The sequence below is a fragment of the Meriones unguiculatus genome, chromosome 1, assembly GCF_030254825.1.
Source record: "Meriones unguiculatus strain TT.TT164.6M chromosome 1, Bangor_MerUng_6.1, whole genome shotgun sequence".
Classification (NCBI taxonomy): domain Eukaryota; kingdom Metazoa; phylum Chordata; class Mammalia; order Rodentia; family Muridae; genus Meriones; species Meriones unguiculatus.
Genome location: NC_083349.1, coordinates 145,865,409 through 145,882,045, shown reverse-complemented (window position 1 = coordinate 145,882,045; position 16,637 = coordinate 145,865,409). Strand labels below are relative to the sequence as shown.

General features: G+C 53.7%; 1 protein-coding gene across 1 annotated transcript; it reads right to left on the bottom strand.

Annotated features, from left to right (window-relative positions):
• Positions 1-4,247: 4,247 nt before the first annotated feature.
• Calm3 (calmodulin 3) lies at positions 4,248-12,912 on the bottom strand. Its single transcript, XM_021644134.2, has 6 exons — positions 12,721-12,912; positions 8,631-8,661; positions 6,449-6,592; positions 6,250-6,356; positions 5,943-6,078; positions 4,248-5,849 (listed from the first exon to the last, which is right to left on the bottom strand). Exons 1-6 carry the CDS (start codon positions 12,721-12,723, stop codon positions 5,821-5,823), a joined length of 450 nt encoding a protein of 149 aa, XP_021499809.1. The 5' UTR covers positions 12,724-12,912; the 3' UTR covers positions 4,248-5,820.
• Positions 12,913-16,637: the final 3,725 nt, after the last annotated feature.

The window sequence follows — 16,637 nt, the reverse complement described above, 5'->3', positions numbered from 1 at the left end:
GCTTCTAGAAACTTCTGTTATTTTTTTAAAAGGTGTGTGTTTGTGTGTGTGTGTGCCTGCTTCTCTCCTCTGTCTCTTCTGTCTGTCCCTGTCCTCTGCGCGCGCGTCTGTCTCTCTGTCTGTCTCCCTTACCCATGTATGTGTGAGCACACACCCACCCACGTGTGCACGCATCTTTGCATGTCCAGAAGCCAGAAGTGGGGACTGAATCCCTTTGGGCTGGAGTTATAGGTCCTTTGGGGTATCCAGCTTGCTATGTGGGTGCTGGGATCTGGACCTCATTCCAGACCACCTTTAAGTTTTTAGACAGGGTCTCATATAGCCCAGGCAAGCCTGGAACATGTCGTATATAGAGGATAATCTCGAATCTCTGATCCTCCCACTTCTACCTCCCTAGGCTGGGATTTGAGGAGGGGACTACCACGCCTGGTTTCATGCCAACCCCAGAAGAGTAAAAGTATATTAGATGAAGTTACTATCGAAGTCAGCGGGACGTGGTGGCTTATGCCCATAACCTCAGGGCTGGACTGGCTGAGGTAGGACGAAGAGTGTGAGGCTAGTCTAGACTACCCAGGAAGGCTCTCTCTAACACAAACAAAGGGGCAGAGCGTGGTGGGGCACACTTGTCGTCCTCCACTTTGCAGGGAAAGGTGAGAAGGTTCAAGCTGACCCACAGCCACAGAGAGTTTAAGGGCAGCTCTGGCTTAGAAAATGTTGTCCAGTGGTCAGAACTTGGCTAGCTAGGGCCCTGGGCTCAACATTCAATGTTCTGTACTGGGGCAGGCCCGAGGGCAGGGGTTTTCCTGCTCAGGGGTCGAACACCCATTTCATGAGGGTTAGCCTTTAGAGACAAGCCCTAACACCCCAGAAAATGGAAAACTTCGCCTCCTCCTTGACCTCTTTCTGACACCTCTTTCGGTCCCATGATGGCAGCCTGCCAGAATATACATACCCATGTCTGGCCTCTCACCCACTGTGAGGTGTCCTTTGTGTTTTGGGGGACATGTTATTGACAGATACAACCCTGGTTCTGCTCTCCTGGGGCATTGACTGAGGACAGCCCTGTGTTCAAGTGGGCATGGCTCAGGGAGGAGAGACCAGAGAGGCCTTCTTGGAGGTGGTGGCTGCACAGGGCCAGGAATTTAGGAAGCAATCCAGCTGAGTAGCAGGGAGTGTCTCTGCTGTGTTTTATTTCTGACTCTGGCATCCAACACCTCACTGGTCTCACTGGTTTCCCGGGCCTCTCATGTGTTACTAATTCATCATACTTTCCCTTGGGCCCGCTATGGGCTGGAGGTTACTCAGGGTCTAATGGAGCAGTGAGTGAGACAGCCTCGGCCCTGCTTGGCTCGCATTCCAGTGGGACAACAACTGAATAATCACATCAATATGTATTACAGGAAACATCCCTGTGAAATTACAAGGCTGAGGAAAGATAGGGCACGGGCCATGGGTGTGTGAGGAAAAGTCCCAGAAGCCTGCCCCAGGCTGGTGGTAATGAAGAATGGGCTGCCGAGAGTGGGCCCGTCTCCACCAGGGAGACAGACGTCACTCATTTACAAAATGAAGACGCTCCCTTGCCCTTTCTTACCCTGCTGACCCCTTCTTCGAAATTAATGCCCCTCCCACTCTCATGTGTTTTGCCTTAATTCTAAAACCTTCTTGTTCTTTACAAGTCTTTTATATTATTTGTGTTTGTGCACATGGAAGCAAGAAGACAGCTTTCAGGAGCCGGTTCTCTCTCCACTGCGAGTTCTGGGAATCGAAGGTAGGCTTCAGGCTCGGTGCAAGCACCTTTGTCTGCTGAGCCATCTCACCAGCCTGCTTACTCACTTTCTTCCTAGTGCTAGACTGACACACACACAAGAGCTGGCCATGTGACGACAAATGCCCTTAATCTCTGCACTTGGAAGGCTGAGGAAGGATTGCCTGAAGTTGGAGGCCAGCCTAAGAACACAGCATGACCCCAACTCAAGAAAAGCACAGGCAGCTTGGGAGTATGACTCAGCTGGTAAAGTTGCTGACTCAGCATGCTCAAATCTCTGGGTTCCATCTCCAGCACCATATGAATCTGGGTGTGGTGGTGAGGGTTTGAAAGCACAGCACACAGGAGCATCAGAAGTTCAAGTTGGTAGTGGCACAGGCCTTTAATCCCAGCACTCAAGAGTCAGAGGCAGAGGCAGGCAGATCTCTGTGAGTTCAAGGCCAGCCTAGTCTACAGAGTGAGTTCCAGGACAGTCAGGACCACACAGAGAAACCCTGTCTCGAAAAACCCAAAAACAGGAACAAAAAAGTCCGTCATCCTCAGTTGCAGAGCGAGTTCCAAGCCAGCCTGGGCTACATGAGACCCTCTCTCAAACCAAATTAAAGAAAAAGAAACAGATCACTATGTGTTCTAGGGCCATGACTCAGTGGGAGGCTTGCCTCCTATGTGCATGACTATGGGTTCCATTGCCATGACAGAAAAGCAAAGTTAACCACAACAGGTTGCATGAAGTGGCTGTGACCTGGTGGGAGCAACGCGGCGCCCCAGAACCTACAGGGAAAATAACTAAAGGTCTTGAAGAACAAAAGTTAGACCTTTCTGGGAATGTGATGGACAGGTGGCTGTGCAGACAGAAGCCACTACATCATTAGCATTTTATGGTCATGGATGTATAGAAAGACAGTACACATCAGGAACATTAGGGGCCCTGCTGAGGTGCAGGGCCTATTTGCTGAGGAAGCCAATGCGGTTAAACAGCGTGAACGTGTTTCACCTAAAGCCAGCCACACTGCCCATCTCCCAACTGCACTCCACTGCAGACGGCCTAGAGCTTCCTAGGTTGCTAAACGAAGTTATAATGAACAGTTAAACAATACTGATATGCACCAGTCCCTGAGCGGCAGGCCCTTTGTCCTCATGGCTCCATCTGCTGGTCATGCTGAGAATGTCACTTACAAGGGGCCTCAGCTTACTTCAAGGGCTGCCCTCCACTCCGAGAAGTGAGGGGACCCTGCCTGGCACATTGGCCAGGTTCTGGTTGGCCTAGATCTGGGAGCCTTACGTGGACAGGACTCCCCCACAGACACTTAAATGGCCTTGGGCTCTAGCTGCCAGCCCTTACTGCCCACCCCCGGACAGTTAGAGGCTGAGTGTTGTGCATGTCTTCAGGGTGACGATTATTTAATAATTTGGCCTGTCTGCAGGTAATAAGTCTTCCTGAACATCACTAAGGATCAAGAACTACACAGGTGGTGGGGTCTGGGGCAGGGCATGCTGTGGCTAAATGCTTGGCATCTGGGAGGGGAAAGCTTGATTATGCACCACTTCCAAGCAGTGGGAGGCTTTATCTGCTTGGACTTCCTGTCTCCAAAAACAAGTCTACATGTAGCTCATGCGCCTAAGCCAGAGCCCACAAGTAGGGTGGGCCACCTAGCCTGGATGGGAATGGAAACACATGGTGGTACAACTCAAGAGTTCATATTTCAGTATTTTCCGTTTCAGTACACTGAGGCCCAGGGAAGATGTAGGAGGCAGCCCCGTCTACGTTGCATGAGTACAGGTGTGTGCGTGCTGTCAGTAGGTTGCTCTCCTGCCCTGCTTTGAAGCAGCCTCTCAAGCAACTCCAGATTCCACCATCCCATCTCACCACTGCGGCCTGGGACCACAGCAGTTGACTTATGTAGCTTCTGGGGACTGAACGCGTGGGGCTGTTAGGCTTTTATTTGGTGAGCCATCTTTCTGGCCCCAAAAGGAGCCTCTATCTAAAGCCCAGCCCTTAAAATTCAGAGTGGTGAGGGGGATCTGCAGCTGGGAGCCCTCCCACCCCCATTCTCTCACCCCCCCCCCCCCCAAGCAAACTGGAAGCTTTCTCACCACAGCCTCACAGAGACTGGGTCTCTCTGAAGCCCAGGCTGGCCTCCAACCCCGGCTGCTTGCCTGTGCTGGGGTTCGTCACTACAGCCACTTGATTTTACTCCTGCTGCTCTCCTCTACGCAGCAGTGCTCAGTGCCGCCTGGGCTCAACCTGTGAGGTTCCCCCAGCCTCGCTGTCCTTCGGCCCCTCATGTCCTGTTCTGCCAGTGTGTCCGTAGTTCCTCTGGCTGTAGTAGCCTTCCTTCCCCTGGGGTCGGGGGCTTTTTTGGTGATGGAGCTGTCTTTGCAGTCCTCATACACACCCCCAGGCTGCAGGGCCAGGGTAGCCCTTTGCCCTCGGCAACCTGTCCACAGAGGAAGGCTGAGGACAGAAGGAAGAGTCCAGACAGGTAGTCACTGTATTTTATTGGAAAACATTGATATATATTTTTTCTTCACAGCTTGAACTGAACACAATATTGCCCGGTTTAAAAAAAAAAAAAAAAGAAAAGAAAAAGAAAAAACAAAAATAAAAACAAAAAACCCGAAACATTCGGCAAAGTCCATAGCCTCACGCCTACCTGCCCTTGCCCTCAACTCTTGGCTGGGTCTCCTGATATGTCTGTCCCTCCCTCCCTCGAGGCTGGTGCCAAGGGGTGGAGAAGAGAGTCTCAAAGCTGGGCAGGTCCCAGCAAAAGCAACGTGATTGCCCTGGGGGGCCAGATGAGAACAGAGAAAGAAAACGAACCCAGACTGAACTGCCCACATTGACTGACATGTCCCAGAGGCTAGAGTCAGAAGCAAGGGCATGCGGATCATGCTCTCCGCTAAATGGGGCAGGCAGGGTGAGGGCAGAGGCGGGCAGAAAGCGATGCCAAGTCACCACGAAGGGGCAGGAGGTGCCCACTGCGTGCTCTGTGCGGCGGCCCATAGAAGTGTTTTTTATTGCAGGTTGGTTCTTATGAGCATGGTGGGGCTCGTCTCCCCTCTCCCCACCCTTTACTTGGCCCAGCATGTTTGGGACAAAAAAAAAAAAAAAATCAAAGTTTTAAGGGGCATACAGGGGAAGAAAAAAGAAAAAAAGATCACCAGCACATTACACAGCGACCATCCCCCACACCCATTCCTGGACCAGCCCTGAACTGCGCAGGTGGCTGGGGGCGCCATGGGGGAGCGGCATAGGATGTTAGCACCAGGTATTTACAGAACAGCGTGAGATTGCTGGAGGGATGAGGGCAAGTGTGATCGGCAGCATGGCCAATGACAGCCCCTATCCAGCCTGACCTCAGAAAGCCAGCCAGATGGTTTCAGAACCGAACCAGCGAGACCCGAGTGCCATCCGCTCTATCCGCCCCTCCCATAGTGAAAGCAATGTTAGCTTCCAAGGCCTTCCTGCCCCTTCCCCCCTCCCACCCCCCATCCTGGGTCACATCAGTCACTGCCACACTTGGACTCCCTCGTCCTGCAACGCCCCCATCCTGGCACCCTGCCCCATAGGCTGCTGGGTTTGCACACAGAATCACAGGGCTGGGGTGCATGCAACAGTGGCAGAGGACATGCTCCTCCACTTGGCAAAGGCCTCCCACCCTTCCCCACCGGGAAGGGACAAGACTGGTGGCCACCCCAGCACCCAAAGAAGGGCAAACAGAAGGAAACAAACCAAAAAACGGAGGAGAGCCATCCGGGCTGCAGAAGGAGGGCAGAGGCTCCCCAGGGCAATGGAGTTCACCTTATGAATGCATCAGGCCTGGAAAATGGGAATGGAAGGGGGGAGGCCAAAGGAAGCGATGAGGGCCATGGAGGGACAGTCAGGAGGAAGGAGAAAGAGCAGTCATGCAGCTTGGGACAAATCTTTTTGTTGCTTTATCAGATTCTCAGTCAATCAACTGGTGTTTGCTAGAACCGGGTACGCAGGGGAGTGTTGAGGAGAGGAGAGCGCGAGAAGAGATCAGAAGAACGGGCACGGCCAGCTGCCCGGGCCTTCACTTCGCAGTCATCATCTGTACAAACTCTGCCAAGACAGACGGAGTTGAGTCCACCACAGGCTGAGCCCCTGCAGTCCTCCCAGCTCCAGGGCATGGGGGACCTGGACCACACAACTCACCTTCATAATTGACCTGGCCGTCTCCATCAATGTCAGCCTCTCGGATCATCTCATCCACTTCCTCATCCGTTAGCTTCTCCCCCAGGTTCGTCATGACGTGACGCAGCTCAGCGGCACTGATATAGCCATTCCCATCCTGGGGTTTGGAGACAAAGGCTTGTCACTCAGCTTCCCGTGGTGGCAAAGCTGCAGTGGGCAAGGATTGCCAACTGCCTCCCCAAAATTCTGGGGTTCTGAGAGTGCAGAAAGGGTTCTGGCTTTGCTGTTTGGCATCTGTCACAGGGCTTGGAGTAGAAGGACTGCTTACCTTGTCAAAGACACGGAAGGCCTCTCGTATCTCCTCCTCACTGTCTGTATCCTTCATCTTTCTGGCCATCATGGTCAGGAACTCTGGGAAGTCAATGGTCCCATTCCCTAGAAGAGGGGAAGGAGGCACATGTTACCTAGAGCCCTCTAGAGATTAGTAAGAGTTCCTTGGGGCAACTGACTGAACAATGAGTGCTCACCATCAGCATCCACCTCATTGATCATATCCTGCAGTTCGGCCTCAGTGGGGTTCTGCCCCAGTGATCTCATCACAGTCCCCAACTCCTTGGTAGTAATGGTACCATCTCCATCTTTGTCGAAGAGGGAGAAGGCTTCTTTGAACTCTGGTGAAGGAAAGGATCAAGGCGTCAAGAGGTTAGAGTCACCTAGTCTCCTATTTGCAGTTGGAGGAGGAAGACGCAGGAGCCAGGCTTTGGGTCAAGTGCCTTTGCCACCTCCACCTTCTTTCACTCTCTACAGCATGAGAAGTTGCCTATCTCCTCTGTCTCTGAGTGATCTTGGTCTGACAGCTGTCCCTTGCTAAGTGATCTTGGTCTGACAGCTGTCCCTTGCTAATTCTTATTTCTTCTTGGTCCTCTTTTTCTCAAATGATGCACTGGACCAAAGTGATGGCGGGTGTTAAGAGGAAAGACAGTTCTTCATCTGAAGTTCAGTAGCCAAGGTCAACTGGCAGGAGGGAAAAGGAAGCTGCAGAGGCTTCTGGCCAGCCTCAAAAGGAAATGTGCCATCAGATTCCTTCTGCCGGGCCCTGCCAGTCCAGTCCCCAGCTGTGCGCACTACCGGCTTCTTCAGGAGGAGCCAAGCCTGTGGGGCAGTGACGTGTAGAGGTGGTCCGCAGCAGCGCTTGGCTGATGGGCAGTGTGTGGGGTGGAAGGGGTGGGAGGCAAAGGAGGATGGCTGCCAAGCCAGGAGGATGAGGAGTGCGGTGCTGAGTGGGAAGGCCACAGCTGGGGCCGCATCAGGAGAAGGGAGAGAAACATGTAGCTCCTGCCCTCCCACTGGGCCCACTTTGGCACCCAGAGCTCCCCACCCCCAAACCCTCTGAGAACAGATGCCTGGCAGCCTGTTCCCAGAGGGTGTGGGCTGGGAGGGGTGGTGGTGGTGGAGGGGCGTGGTGGACATTTTGCTAATGGGCACACAGTGAAAAGTGGTGTTTGTGTTATAGGAGGGCCAGCCTGGGGATGGTAGGTGGGGTGGGAGGGACACACACTGCTGGGCAGCTGTGACCTGAACTTCTGGGCCTTGGGGAAAGAGCCCAAGTCTCCTTGAGGATGCTGTCATCTCCCTGTGCTGAGACCTGGATGCTGGGGGTGGGGGTGGCAGTAGAGAGTAGGTCACGTGGCTTACAAGCCCCTGACCAACAAACAAGTCTAATCTGTCTTTCCTTGGTGAGTCTCTACCTGCCCAGGACCAAAGTGGTGACTCTGAGAAAGCAGGCCCATGTCCACCACCTAGTCACACAGCTAGCAAAACTAGGAGCAGAAATCTTTTCTCTTACGTTGGCCTCAGGTCAGCCTTGTAATAACCCATGGCTAGGAGATACACTAGAAGTTGCCTCAGGCTTCTTGGTATTTAGGCTGTGGAGGGGCAAAAACACAGAAACACAGTCCATGGGTCCTGTAGCTGGTCTTCCTGGAGCTTGGGTTGGGGGCAGAGCCACAAAAATAAATCACATGGGATCTAGGGGTTTTCTTTTAGTTTATGGAGGTGTATGATTATTGTTTATGCAGAAAAAAAAATTTAAGGGATACCGACTATATTCTAGGCATTGAGAACACGGCAGCAACCAACTAAAACCAGTCCTATGCTCTAGGAATTCATTCCTGGTGTCAGCAACAATAGGAAAAGAAAATGGGACACCCATGGCCCATCAGACAAGCCTGCACCACACAGGCAGTGAGGAATGGAGGAAAGGAGCTGCCTGCTTGGGTTGGGGTGAGGGAAGCAGAGCTCTGGCAAAGGGCAAGACAGGGTTGGAAATGAAAAAAGGAAGTGAGAGGTGGAGGGGACAGTCATCTTCACCTTCTGGGGTACACAGGAAGGCCAGCCCATAGTAGGAAAGGCAGGGGGCACACCTACTCAGCCTGGCTGGCTGCAACTGTGAGGAACAGCTGGGCAGGTCCGAGGTTCATTTCAAGGCCCCAAGTAAGCTGAGGGAGGGGAGGACAGACTGCCCCTGCAGCCTGGGCAAGGTCTGTGGCAGAGCCGTGGAGTAGGCACAGCAGGGCCTGGCTGAGCAGAATCTTCTGCACACACATCAACATTCTAGCAACAGGCCTGGCCTGAGGGAATGTGGACACATATTTTCATCAGGTGCAGGGGCAGGCTGAGATCTGGCTGGGGACAGAGCAGCAAACTCACCTGCAATCTGTTCTTCAGTCAGCTGGTCAGCCTGGAAAAGGAGGAATGAAGAATAAGTCACTGCGCTATCTCCCCACCCTTGATATGGCCTCCTCCCGCTGCTCAGCCCCCTCTGCTGCAGCCAGTTTCAGAAGGCCTTCCTGGTGGGCAAGGGAAGAGTATGTGTGTCAGTCAGGATAGTTGGGACTCACAAGCCAGGTGAGAGGGTGGGCTGGAATGACAGGCCTGCCGGATGCAGGCTGGGCAAAGCACCTTGTCTCAGGAGCAGGGCTGCTCCAGCCCAACCTGGACACAGTGCATGTGGTACTGAGGCTTCACTCCAGGAGCCCCAGAGGCCTCACCAAGTGCTCTAGAAGGCTCCAAATCAAAACAGGCCAGTCGCTGGGTAGGGTGGACAGAAACTGTCTGGGGCTATCTTTTCTCATTTCTCTGTCTCCTATTTGGAGGCACCCGGCCCAAGCAGTGTGGCTCCAGGTTACTCCAGGGCCTGAAAGAACCCTCATCAGGCGAGAGGCTGCTCTAACCACTCATATGCAAGGCAGGTATAGGGCTCCATTCTGTTACTTTTTGGTAAGAGGACCAAATGGCAGGGAGGTATTGCAGTAAGCAATGGTGGCAAAAGACTAAAATCCGCTTGGGCTTCAGCCTTCCAGATTCAGCGCTGCAGTTTTTAACCCTTTCAGGCTGGGCTACTTGAGGCCTAGCCAGCCAAGGTAGTCAGCCCTGCTGTATCTAGGGTTGTGTGAAGGAAACACAGCTCTAAGCTCCTTTCCCTTGAGCCCTGGTTATCTTGGGGTGTAGAGGTCCTCCAGGGAGGGGCAAAATGGGGGCTAGAGCTCAACTTCAAGCTTTGAACAATTAATAGGGCCAGTTTTCTTTTTTTGTGTATGTATGTGAATCCTGTCAAAAAAAAAAAAAAAAAAAAAAAAAAAAAAAAAAAAAAAAAAAAGAAAAACCCTCTACCATCCTGGGGCCACTGTAGTCCAGATGATGCTCTTTCATTTTCCCACCAGAGCAAGGGTACCAAGGCCACAGTAGGATCCTAGCCTGAGCTTGCAAGCCCCAGAAACAGAAGTGAACTATGGTAGACACAAGCATCATTTTACTAAGGCTCTGGAGCTCCTAGCAGAGGCTACAAACCACTGCCTACCCCTAACTTTTGACTGGTCTTGAAAACAATAGCCTCCAACCCATTATCATAAATGATGTACATGGGGGGGGGGGATTTTTAACCTAGAGGAACTTGAGACCAAGCCCCAAACAGGCAGTACTGGAGGAGAATCAAAGTGATGGGGACAGAGGGGAAATGCCTGCAGAGGGGGTGGAGTTGGAGAAGGAAGGTAAAGACAGAAAAGGCCAAATGGGTAGTCTTCTTCATAGCTATCAAAAATGATTCGGAGTGGTGGGCTTCCTAACTCTGACCTGGTTGCCCAGGCCAAGGAGTCCTTGTTCTAGCTGCCTTCCTGAGCATGAGGGAGGGTGAAGACTATCAGGCCCACCCCTTGGTTCTGACACCTGAGGACACTGCTGCTGGCTGCTCTCAGAAAGTGAGAAGAGAATGGGCTTCTGGTTACCAAGGCCAGCCTGTGCTGGGGAATGGGGGGAGGAGACAGAGCAGCAGCAGGGAGGATAGCTATAGAGCCCATCTGCTTTTCATGCTCTTCCACGGTCTAGTATAGGAAAAGTCAGCCCACTCGGACCTTCCCATCGCATAGCACTGTCTGCAAGAAGCTCTGTTCCCTTCCCCTTTTTGTGACACTAAAATGGGATGGGAGTAAGGAGGCCAAGGGAGGCTGCAGAATGGCCAAGGATGGCTCTGGAAGCCGCGACGTGCCATTTCTTCGCAAAGAGCCGAGAGCTGCAGAGGAGGCACTGTCACGGTTGCTGCAAATAGGCGTGGCTCTGTGAGGGCCTGTCAGACACTCTCCCTGACATCCAGGAGCCCTTTCTCCTGCTCCATCACGGAAAGGCTATAGGTATCACGGCAGGGCTGCTGGCCTGGAAAACTGATGGCCCAAGAAGTAAGACTGACTATGCTGCTGGCTGTCACAGCCCAGAACCTTAGCTTCCACCGCAGAACAACCCTCTTGTCTCCAGTTTCCCGAACCAAAGAGGGGCTGGGTAAGAAAAAGCAGCTTGAGATGAGGAAGGAAGAGGGGATTATTTCTCTGTCTTACCCTGGCCCCCAGTGGGTGCCAGAAAGCAGTGTTAAATGAGCTCAGAAACCAAGGCCAGGGCCCCTCACCGGGGCCAAGGAGGCACCAGAGAGCTCAGGCCAAAGTCCAAGGCCAGTTACCAGAAACTCTTACCTCCCATACCTTGCTGATTACAAACAAAAAGAAAAACTGGTCAGGGCCAAAGCCAAAAAGCCGGGACCCTTCTTTGGAGGTAAGGAGAGGGGGCTGCTGGCAGCTGCCCACGATGCAGGGCCCCTTTAGTAAGTGTGCTGGGGGGGATGGGGTGGCGGCAAGAGCCCTCAGGTCTGTGTCAGCAGTATGAGATCTGATACATGGTGGCGGCTGCCTGTCCTCCCCAGCTTTGCCAGGGAGGGTGGTGCACGAGGTTCCCAGTCTGAGCCTGGGGGGGCTGGGGGTGTTGTGGGTGGCAGGACCAGGGGAGAAGTAGTCTGCTCTTTTGCTTCCAGAAGCTCTGGCTGTGGGGAGCTGGGGAAGAGACCTAGAAAGAATAAGTGGCCCTCGAGTCAATGAGAGAGGGTCCTTTGGAGGTCTTCTCTGGACAAACACTGCAGCCCCCACCCTGAGGGGATGGGAGAAGGCGTCTGTCACTGACACCATGCTGTACTGTATTGCGCTGTCATTTGGCACAGCAAGGAGAAGCAGGTGCATGAAGCTGGAGGAGAAAGGCAGTTCTCCTGGCCTGGCAGGGACAATGAGGGGGCCAGGCTTCCTGGCTTAGGCAAGGTAGTTCATTTGATGCACCCCAAACTTTGATCCCACTCCCATTTCATGCAGCTTCAGTGCGCAATAGGGACCTGAACAACTCCGCCCACCTGCTCCCACTGCTGTGGTGCCTTCAGCCTGGCCCAGCCCAATCCTTCCCAGGGAAAGGGGACCACACAGCTATTCCTTCAAGTCCTCTGCAGCAGCCCACCACCAACCAGGACTCATCAGCCTTTGTCAGCCTTTCCCTGGGGACAGCCACCTCTAAACCTAGGCCTACCTCAGCTACCGTTCATTGTCTCCTACTCCTCTAGAAGCCTGTCCAATCCCACCCCCACCACTCAAACTCAAGCCCTCCCCCATCCCTCACCTTGGAAACCCCGTTTTTCTCCGACCCAAACAAAACACGCCTCACCAACCCTCTCTTCAATCTCTCTTTCTCGTGCAATAGCCTAAAACCTCAGAATCCTTCCTAGCTACCCACCACAGAGTTCTCCACAGAGTGGGGGGCTTCCTGGCTCCCCCCACTACACGTGAGCAGGCCCTACTCCTTTAAAACACCTCTACGACCCTAACTCCCTCCTTTCCCCCTCTGGGTCCCCGCAGGCTCCAAGAGCATCTTCTAGCCTCTGCTGCCACCCACCTCAGGCTCCTCCTTACCTCAGCCTGCACCTGACCCTCCTCCTCCTCCTCCTCCTCCTCCTCGGCAATGCTTGTCCTTGGAGACCCCTCCGCCACCGGGGTCCAGCGTGCAGAAGTGACCCTGGACCCCCATCTATCTGGTCCTCTGCAGAACAACCCCCATGAACCGATCGGTCCCCTCTCCCACTTAGGCTCAGCTACCCACGGCCACGCCACCAGGAGCAGCCTCCTGCATTCTCCCAGGACCCAAAGCCTTCATCGCCGGCGTTTCCTATTTCCTCCTCCCGGGATCGGGGTGGATGTGATTCTAAGAGCAATCGCCCAGTGATGGACCCGAATGCCGCCTGGGGGTGGGGAGGTGTCCCGGTGCTCTCCATTTGAAGCCTTAAGACTGTCCGTTTGGGGGTCCCACCAATCCCATCTGCTGCTAAATCCGCTTCTACAAGTCCCAAGCGCCCCTTGGGGGATCCCGAAGGACCCGGCCTCTCCCTCCCAGGGTTCGCTTGCCGTCCCGGGGGTCCCCTCCCGACCTCTGCCTCCCCACTCACCATGGCGAGGCACCGGTATCCGGAGCTCGAGGATCGAGGTTACCGTGGCGGCGGCAGCAGCTGCAGCAGCTCGAGCTCCGCCGCGCGTCCGCGCCTCCACACTCTGCCCGCAGCGCGCGCCGCCGCCACCGCCGACCGCCCCAACGGTCCCTCAACGGCCGCCGCGCGCGCTCCGCCTCGCCCGGCCCCGCCCCGCCCGGCCCGCGCGCTCCCGCCGCACTGCGGCTTTCTACGGATCCCTCCGCGCCGGGGCCTTGCGGTTCCCCCCGCCCCCCGCCGCGGAGCCCCGCGGATTCGCTGCCGGCCGGCCGGGCGGGCGCGCGCGCGCGCTCCCCGCCGCGAGGACTACTTTCGGCTTCCGCGCTCTCAGCCCCCTCGCCTCCGTTCCGCTCTCCCCTCCGGCGGAGGGGCACGGGGTGGCGGGGAGCGACGCGGACGTCTGTGAGCCGCGCCGCTATTGGACCCGCCTCGCGGCGGAAATGAGAGCGCAGCTCCGATTGGTCCGGCCTTCCCTGCAATGCGTCAAACTGGGGCGAGCCACCGCGCGGTGTGTATGTGGGGGGCCGGCACGGGCTGTGTGGCTCCGTGGAGCCGGGAGGCGTGGAGAGGCGGAGGCGGAAACGGTGTGGGTGTTGGAGACGCGAATGCGTTTATCTCTGCGCCTCGGAGGTAGCGAAAGGGCTGGAGAGAGAAGAAGAAGGACTTTCTTCTCTCTCCCCCTGGACCGGTTACAAAATGGTTTAATCCAAAACTTGAGGGTCTGGGAGCCTGGCCTGGCCCGGCTCTACAGTGGCCGGGGCTTCAAGGTTCCGTCCATCTCCCGAAGGTTCCACCCCCTCCGTGTGCGGCACGCTGGGATGGCTCCGCGGGTGAAGGCGCTTGCAGGCAAGCTCGATGGTGTGAGTTCGATCCCTGGGCCTCACGTGAGGGAAGGGAGCAGACTCCCACAAGCAGTTGTCCTCTGACCGCAGCATGCGTCTGCATACGTGTGAATAAGCAGGCAAATAAATGGATATTTAAAAGATGCGCTATCAGCAGCACGTGGGGGTCTCCACCGGGCTCTTGATCTTCTCGGGGTCGTACCTAGGACAATCTCTGGATGCGGGACGTCCGTTCATTCCTTTCATAAGCCTGAGCTGGGCACCGCGGTATGCAGAGATTGGGTGCTTGGCTGGCCTGGGCACCTCACACTTCCCAGCCATTATCATCTGGACAGTGTGGCTTCTTTCTTTCTTTCTTTTTTTTGGGGGCGGGGGGTGAGGATGGAGGGAGAGTTTGTCGAGACAGGGTTTCTCTGTGTAGCCTTGGATGCCCTGGACTTACTTTGTAGACCAGGCTGGCCTCGAACTCACAGAGATCCGGCCCGGCTTCTGCCTCCCTGAGTGCTGGGATTACAGGCGTGGCCACCAGGCCCGGCTTCATTTCTTATTCTAGGGCTTTCAGGCACGGAAAGGAAAAGAAATAATGATGCTAAAGGTGGTTGAGATTGCTGTATTATATACATACCACAGTGCATACACTTTATACCACTGTACAGCGCCCTTCTGTAGAAGAGGAGCTGACCTCTTCTTACATTCATTCACTCATTCATTCATTCATTCATTCATTCACTATTTTATTATTTATTTTTTGGAGACAGGTTTTCTATGTGTAGCTCGGGCTGTCCTGGCACTCAGAGATCCTCTGTCCCCTGAGTTCTGGGATTAAAGGCATGTGCCACCACTACCCCACGAGAACCAACATTCTCCTGCAGATCACCTCCCCCCACCGTGACTGAGCGAGACACAGACAGACATGTTAATCCCTCCAAGCTGATCATGATGTCCCATGCAGAACAGGATGCAGGCTGAACCAATGAGGAGGTTATGGGAGAATATGTTCTTTCTGTAGGTGCTGCCGGTGGCCATCTCCCAAATCTGTTCTCATCTGAGGGGAAAAATAAAATGTGTCTAGAGCAGAAGAGAATAAAACTGACAGAGCAGAGGCAGAGAGGAGCTAGGATCTTGCTGACACTGGCTTAAACTGCAGCCTGTAATGCAGGAATTACAACATATGACAGTGGTTCTCAACCTGTGGGTCTCAGCCCCCTCGGGTGCCACATGTCAGCTATCCTGCATGTCAGACATTTACATAATGATCCATAATGGTAGCAACATTACAGTTTTGAAGTAGCAATGGAATAATTTTATGCTTGGGGAGGGGTCACCACAACATGAGGAACTGTACTAAAGGGCCGTAGCATTAGGACATACGGCGCTAAATCCCACCCCACCCTGCTTTCTGAGTCAGGGTATCTTAGTTTGGTTTCTATTGCTGTAATGGAGGCCATGTCCAAAAGCAGCCTGGGGAAGAAAGGGTTTGTTTAGCTTACAGGCTACAGTCCTAGTCAGGGCAGGAACCTGGAGGCAAGGACGGAAGCAGAGGCCATGGAGAAACCCTGCTTACTGGCTTGTTCCTCATGGCTTGCTCAGTCTGCCTTATTATACCATTCAGGACCAGGGTGCCACCTGGGTTGAACCTACCCACATCAGTCATTAATCAAAAAGATCTCCTATGTGTTTGCCCACAGGCCACTCTGATGGCGGAATTTCCTCAGTTGGGGTTCCCTTTTCTCACCAGATTCTAGTTTGTATCAGCTTGACCTAAAAGTAATCAGCATTCAGGTTTTTACTGTGTGATCCAAGCTAGTCTTGATCTTCCTGCCTCAGCTTCTTCAGTGTTGGGATTGTAAGCATATACCAGTCCTCCTGCCTTCTTACTTATTCATTCATCTATCTGTCTGTCTGTCTATCTACCTATCTGTCTCTTAGTTTGAGGGCGGCTAGCCTCACACTCACACTGTACCGGGGAGGATCTTGATCTTCTCACCCTTCTGCCACCACTAAGCGAATGCTGAGACCACAGGTGTGCACCACAGTGCCGGGTTTGACTGGGATTGAGCCTTCTGCATGCTAGGCAAGCACTCCACCAGCTAAGCCCGCCTTCAAGCACCACCCTGAGCTGCCAGTGCTCTGAGCCACTGAGCCATCTCTCCATCCCCAAAGGGAAGTGTTGTGGTTCTCCTCCTCCCAGGGGGGCTGTTGGCCCCTGAGCACGGTGGTAATAACCTCTGGGAACCACTTCAGGGAGATAGTTCAACTTTAGTACAGGAGACACAGGCTACATACACCTTGGGAGTGGGGGGCTCCCAGGATGGGTGTATATAATTGGGTTTTTAAAGCATCTTCAAATCTTGTTGCTGTGTTTTCTTGTTTGTTTGTTTGTTTGTTTGTTTGTTGACAGGGTCTCCCTAGCCCAGGCTAGCCTTGAACTCACTGTGCAGCCAGGGACTGACTTGAATTCCCCATCCTGTCTCTACCTCCCAAGTGCTGGAATCACAGGTATTTGTCATCACATCTAGTTTATATGGAGCTAGGATGGACTCCAAGGAGTGACATTTAGGCAAAGACTCTACCAGCCAAGATATGGCCCCGGGCCCCACCTCTCTTTTCAGTTACAGCCTTCTTAGAGGGTGTGATGTCATATCTCATTGTGCTTTGGATTTTATTTTATTAATAACTAATAATATTGACCATACTTGGTGTCTTTCTTAGCCATTGCCTGTGTGCTTTGGAAAAGATTGACTCAAATCTCTTTGTCATTTTTTTTAAATGTTAATTATTTTATTGGATTTTTGAGACAGGGCTTCTCTGTGTAGCCCTGGCTGTCCTGGCTGTTCTCACTCTGTAGACCAGGCCGGCCTCGAACTCAGAGTGCCGGGATTAAAGGTGTACAACTGGCACTGCTTAGCCTTTAGCCCAGTTCAAAACCAGGCTGTCTTCTTATTGCTGAGTTGTGCTCTTCAAATATTCCAGGCGTGGTGGCGCACGCCTTTGATCCCAGCACTTGGGAGGCAGAGGCAGGCGGATCTCCGAGTT

Bases quoted from the DNA above. Each gene is read 5' to 3' on its own strand.
- Calm3 (XM_021644134.2), bottom strand. The intron at 6,593-8,630 runs GTGAGTTTGCTG...TTCCTTCACCAG, and splicing joins GACTGAAGAACAGATTGCAG to AGTTCAAAGAAGCCTTCTCC. The intron at 5,850-5,942 runs GTGAGTTGTGTG...CTGTCTTGGCAG, and splicing joins CGGCCAGGTCAATTATGAAG to AGTTTGTACAGATGATGACT.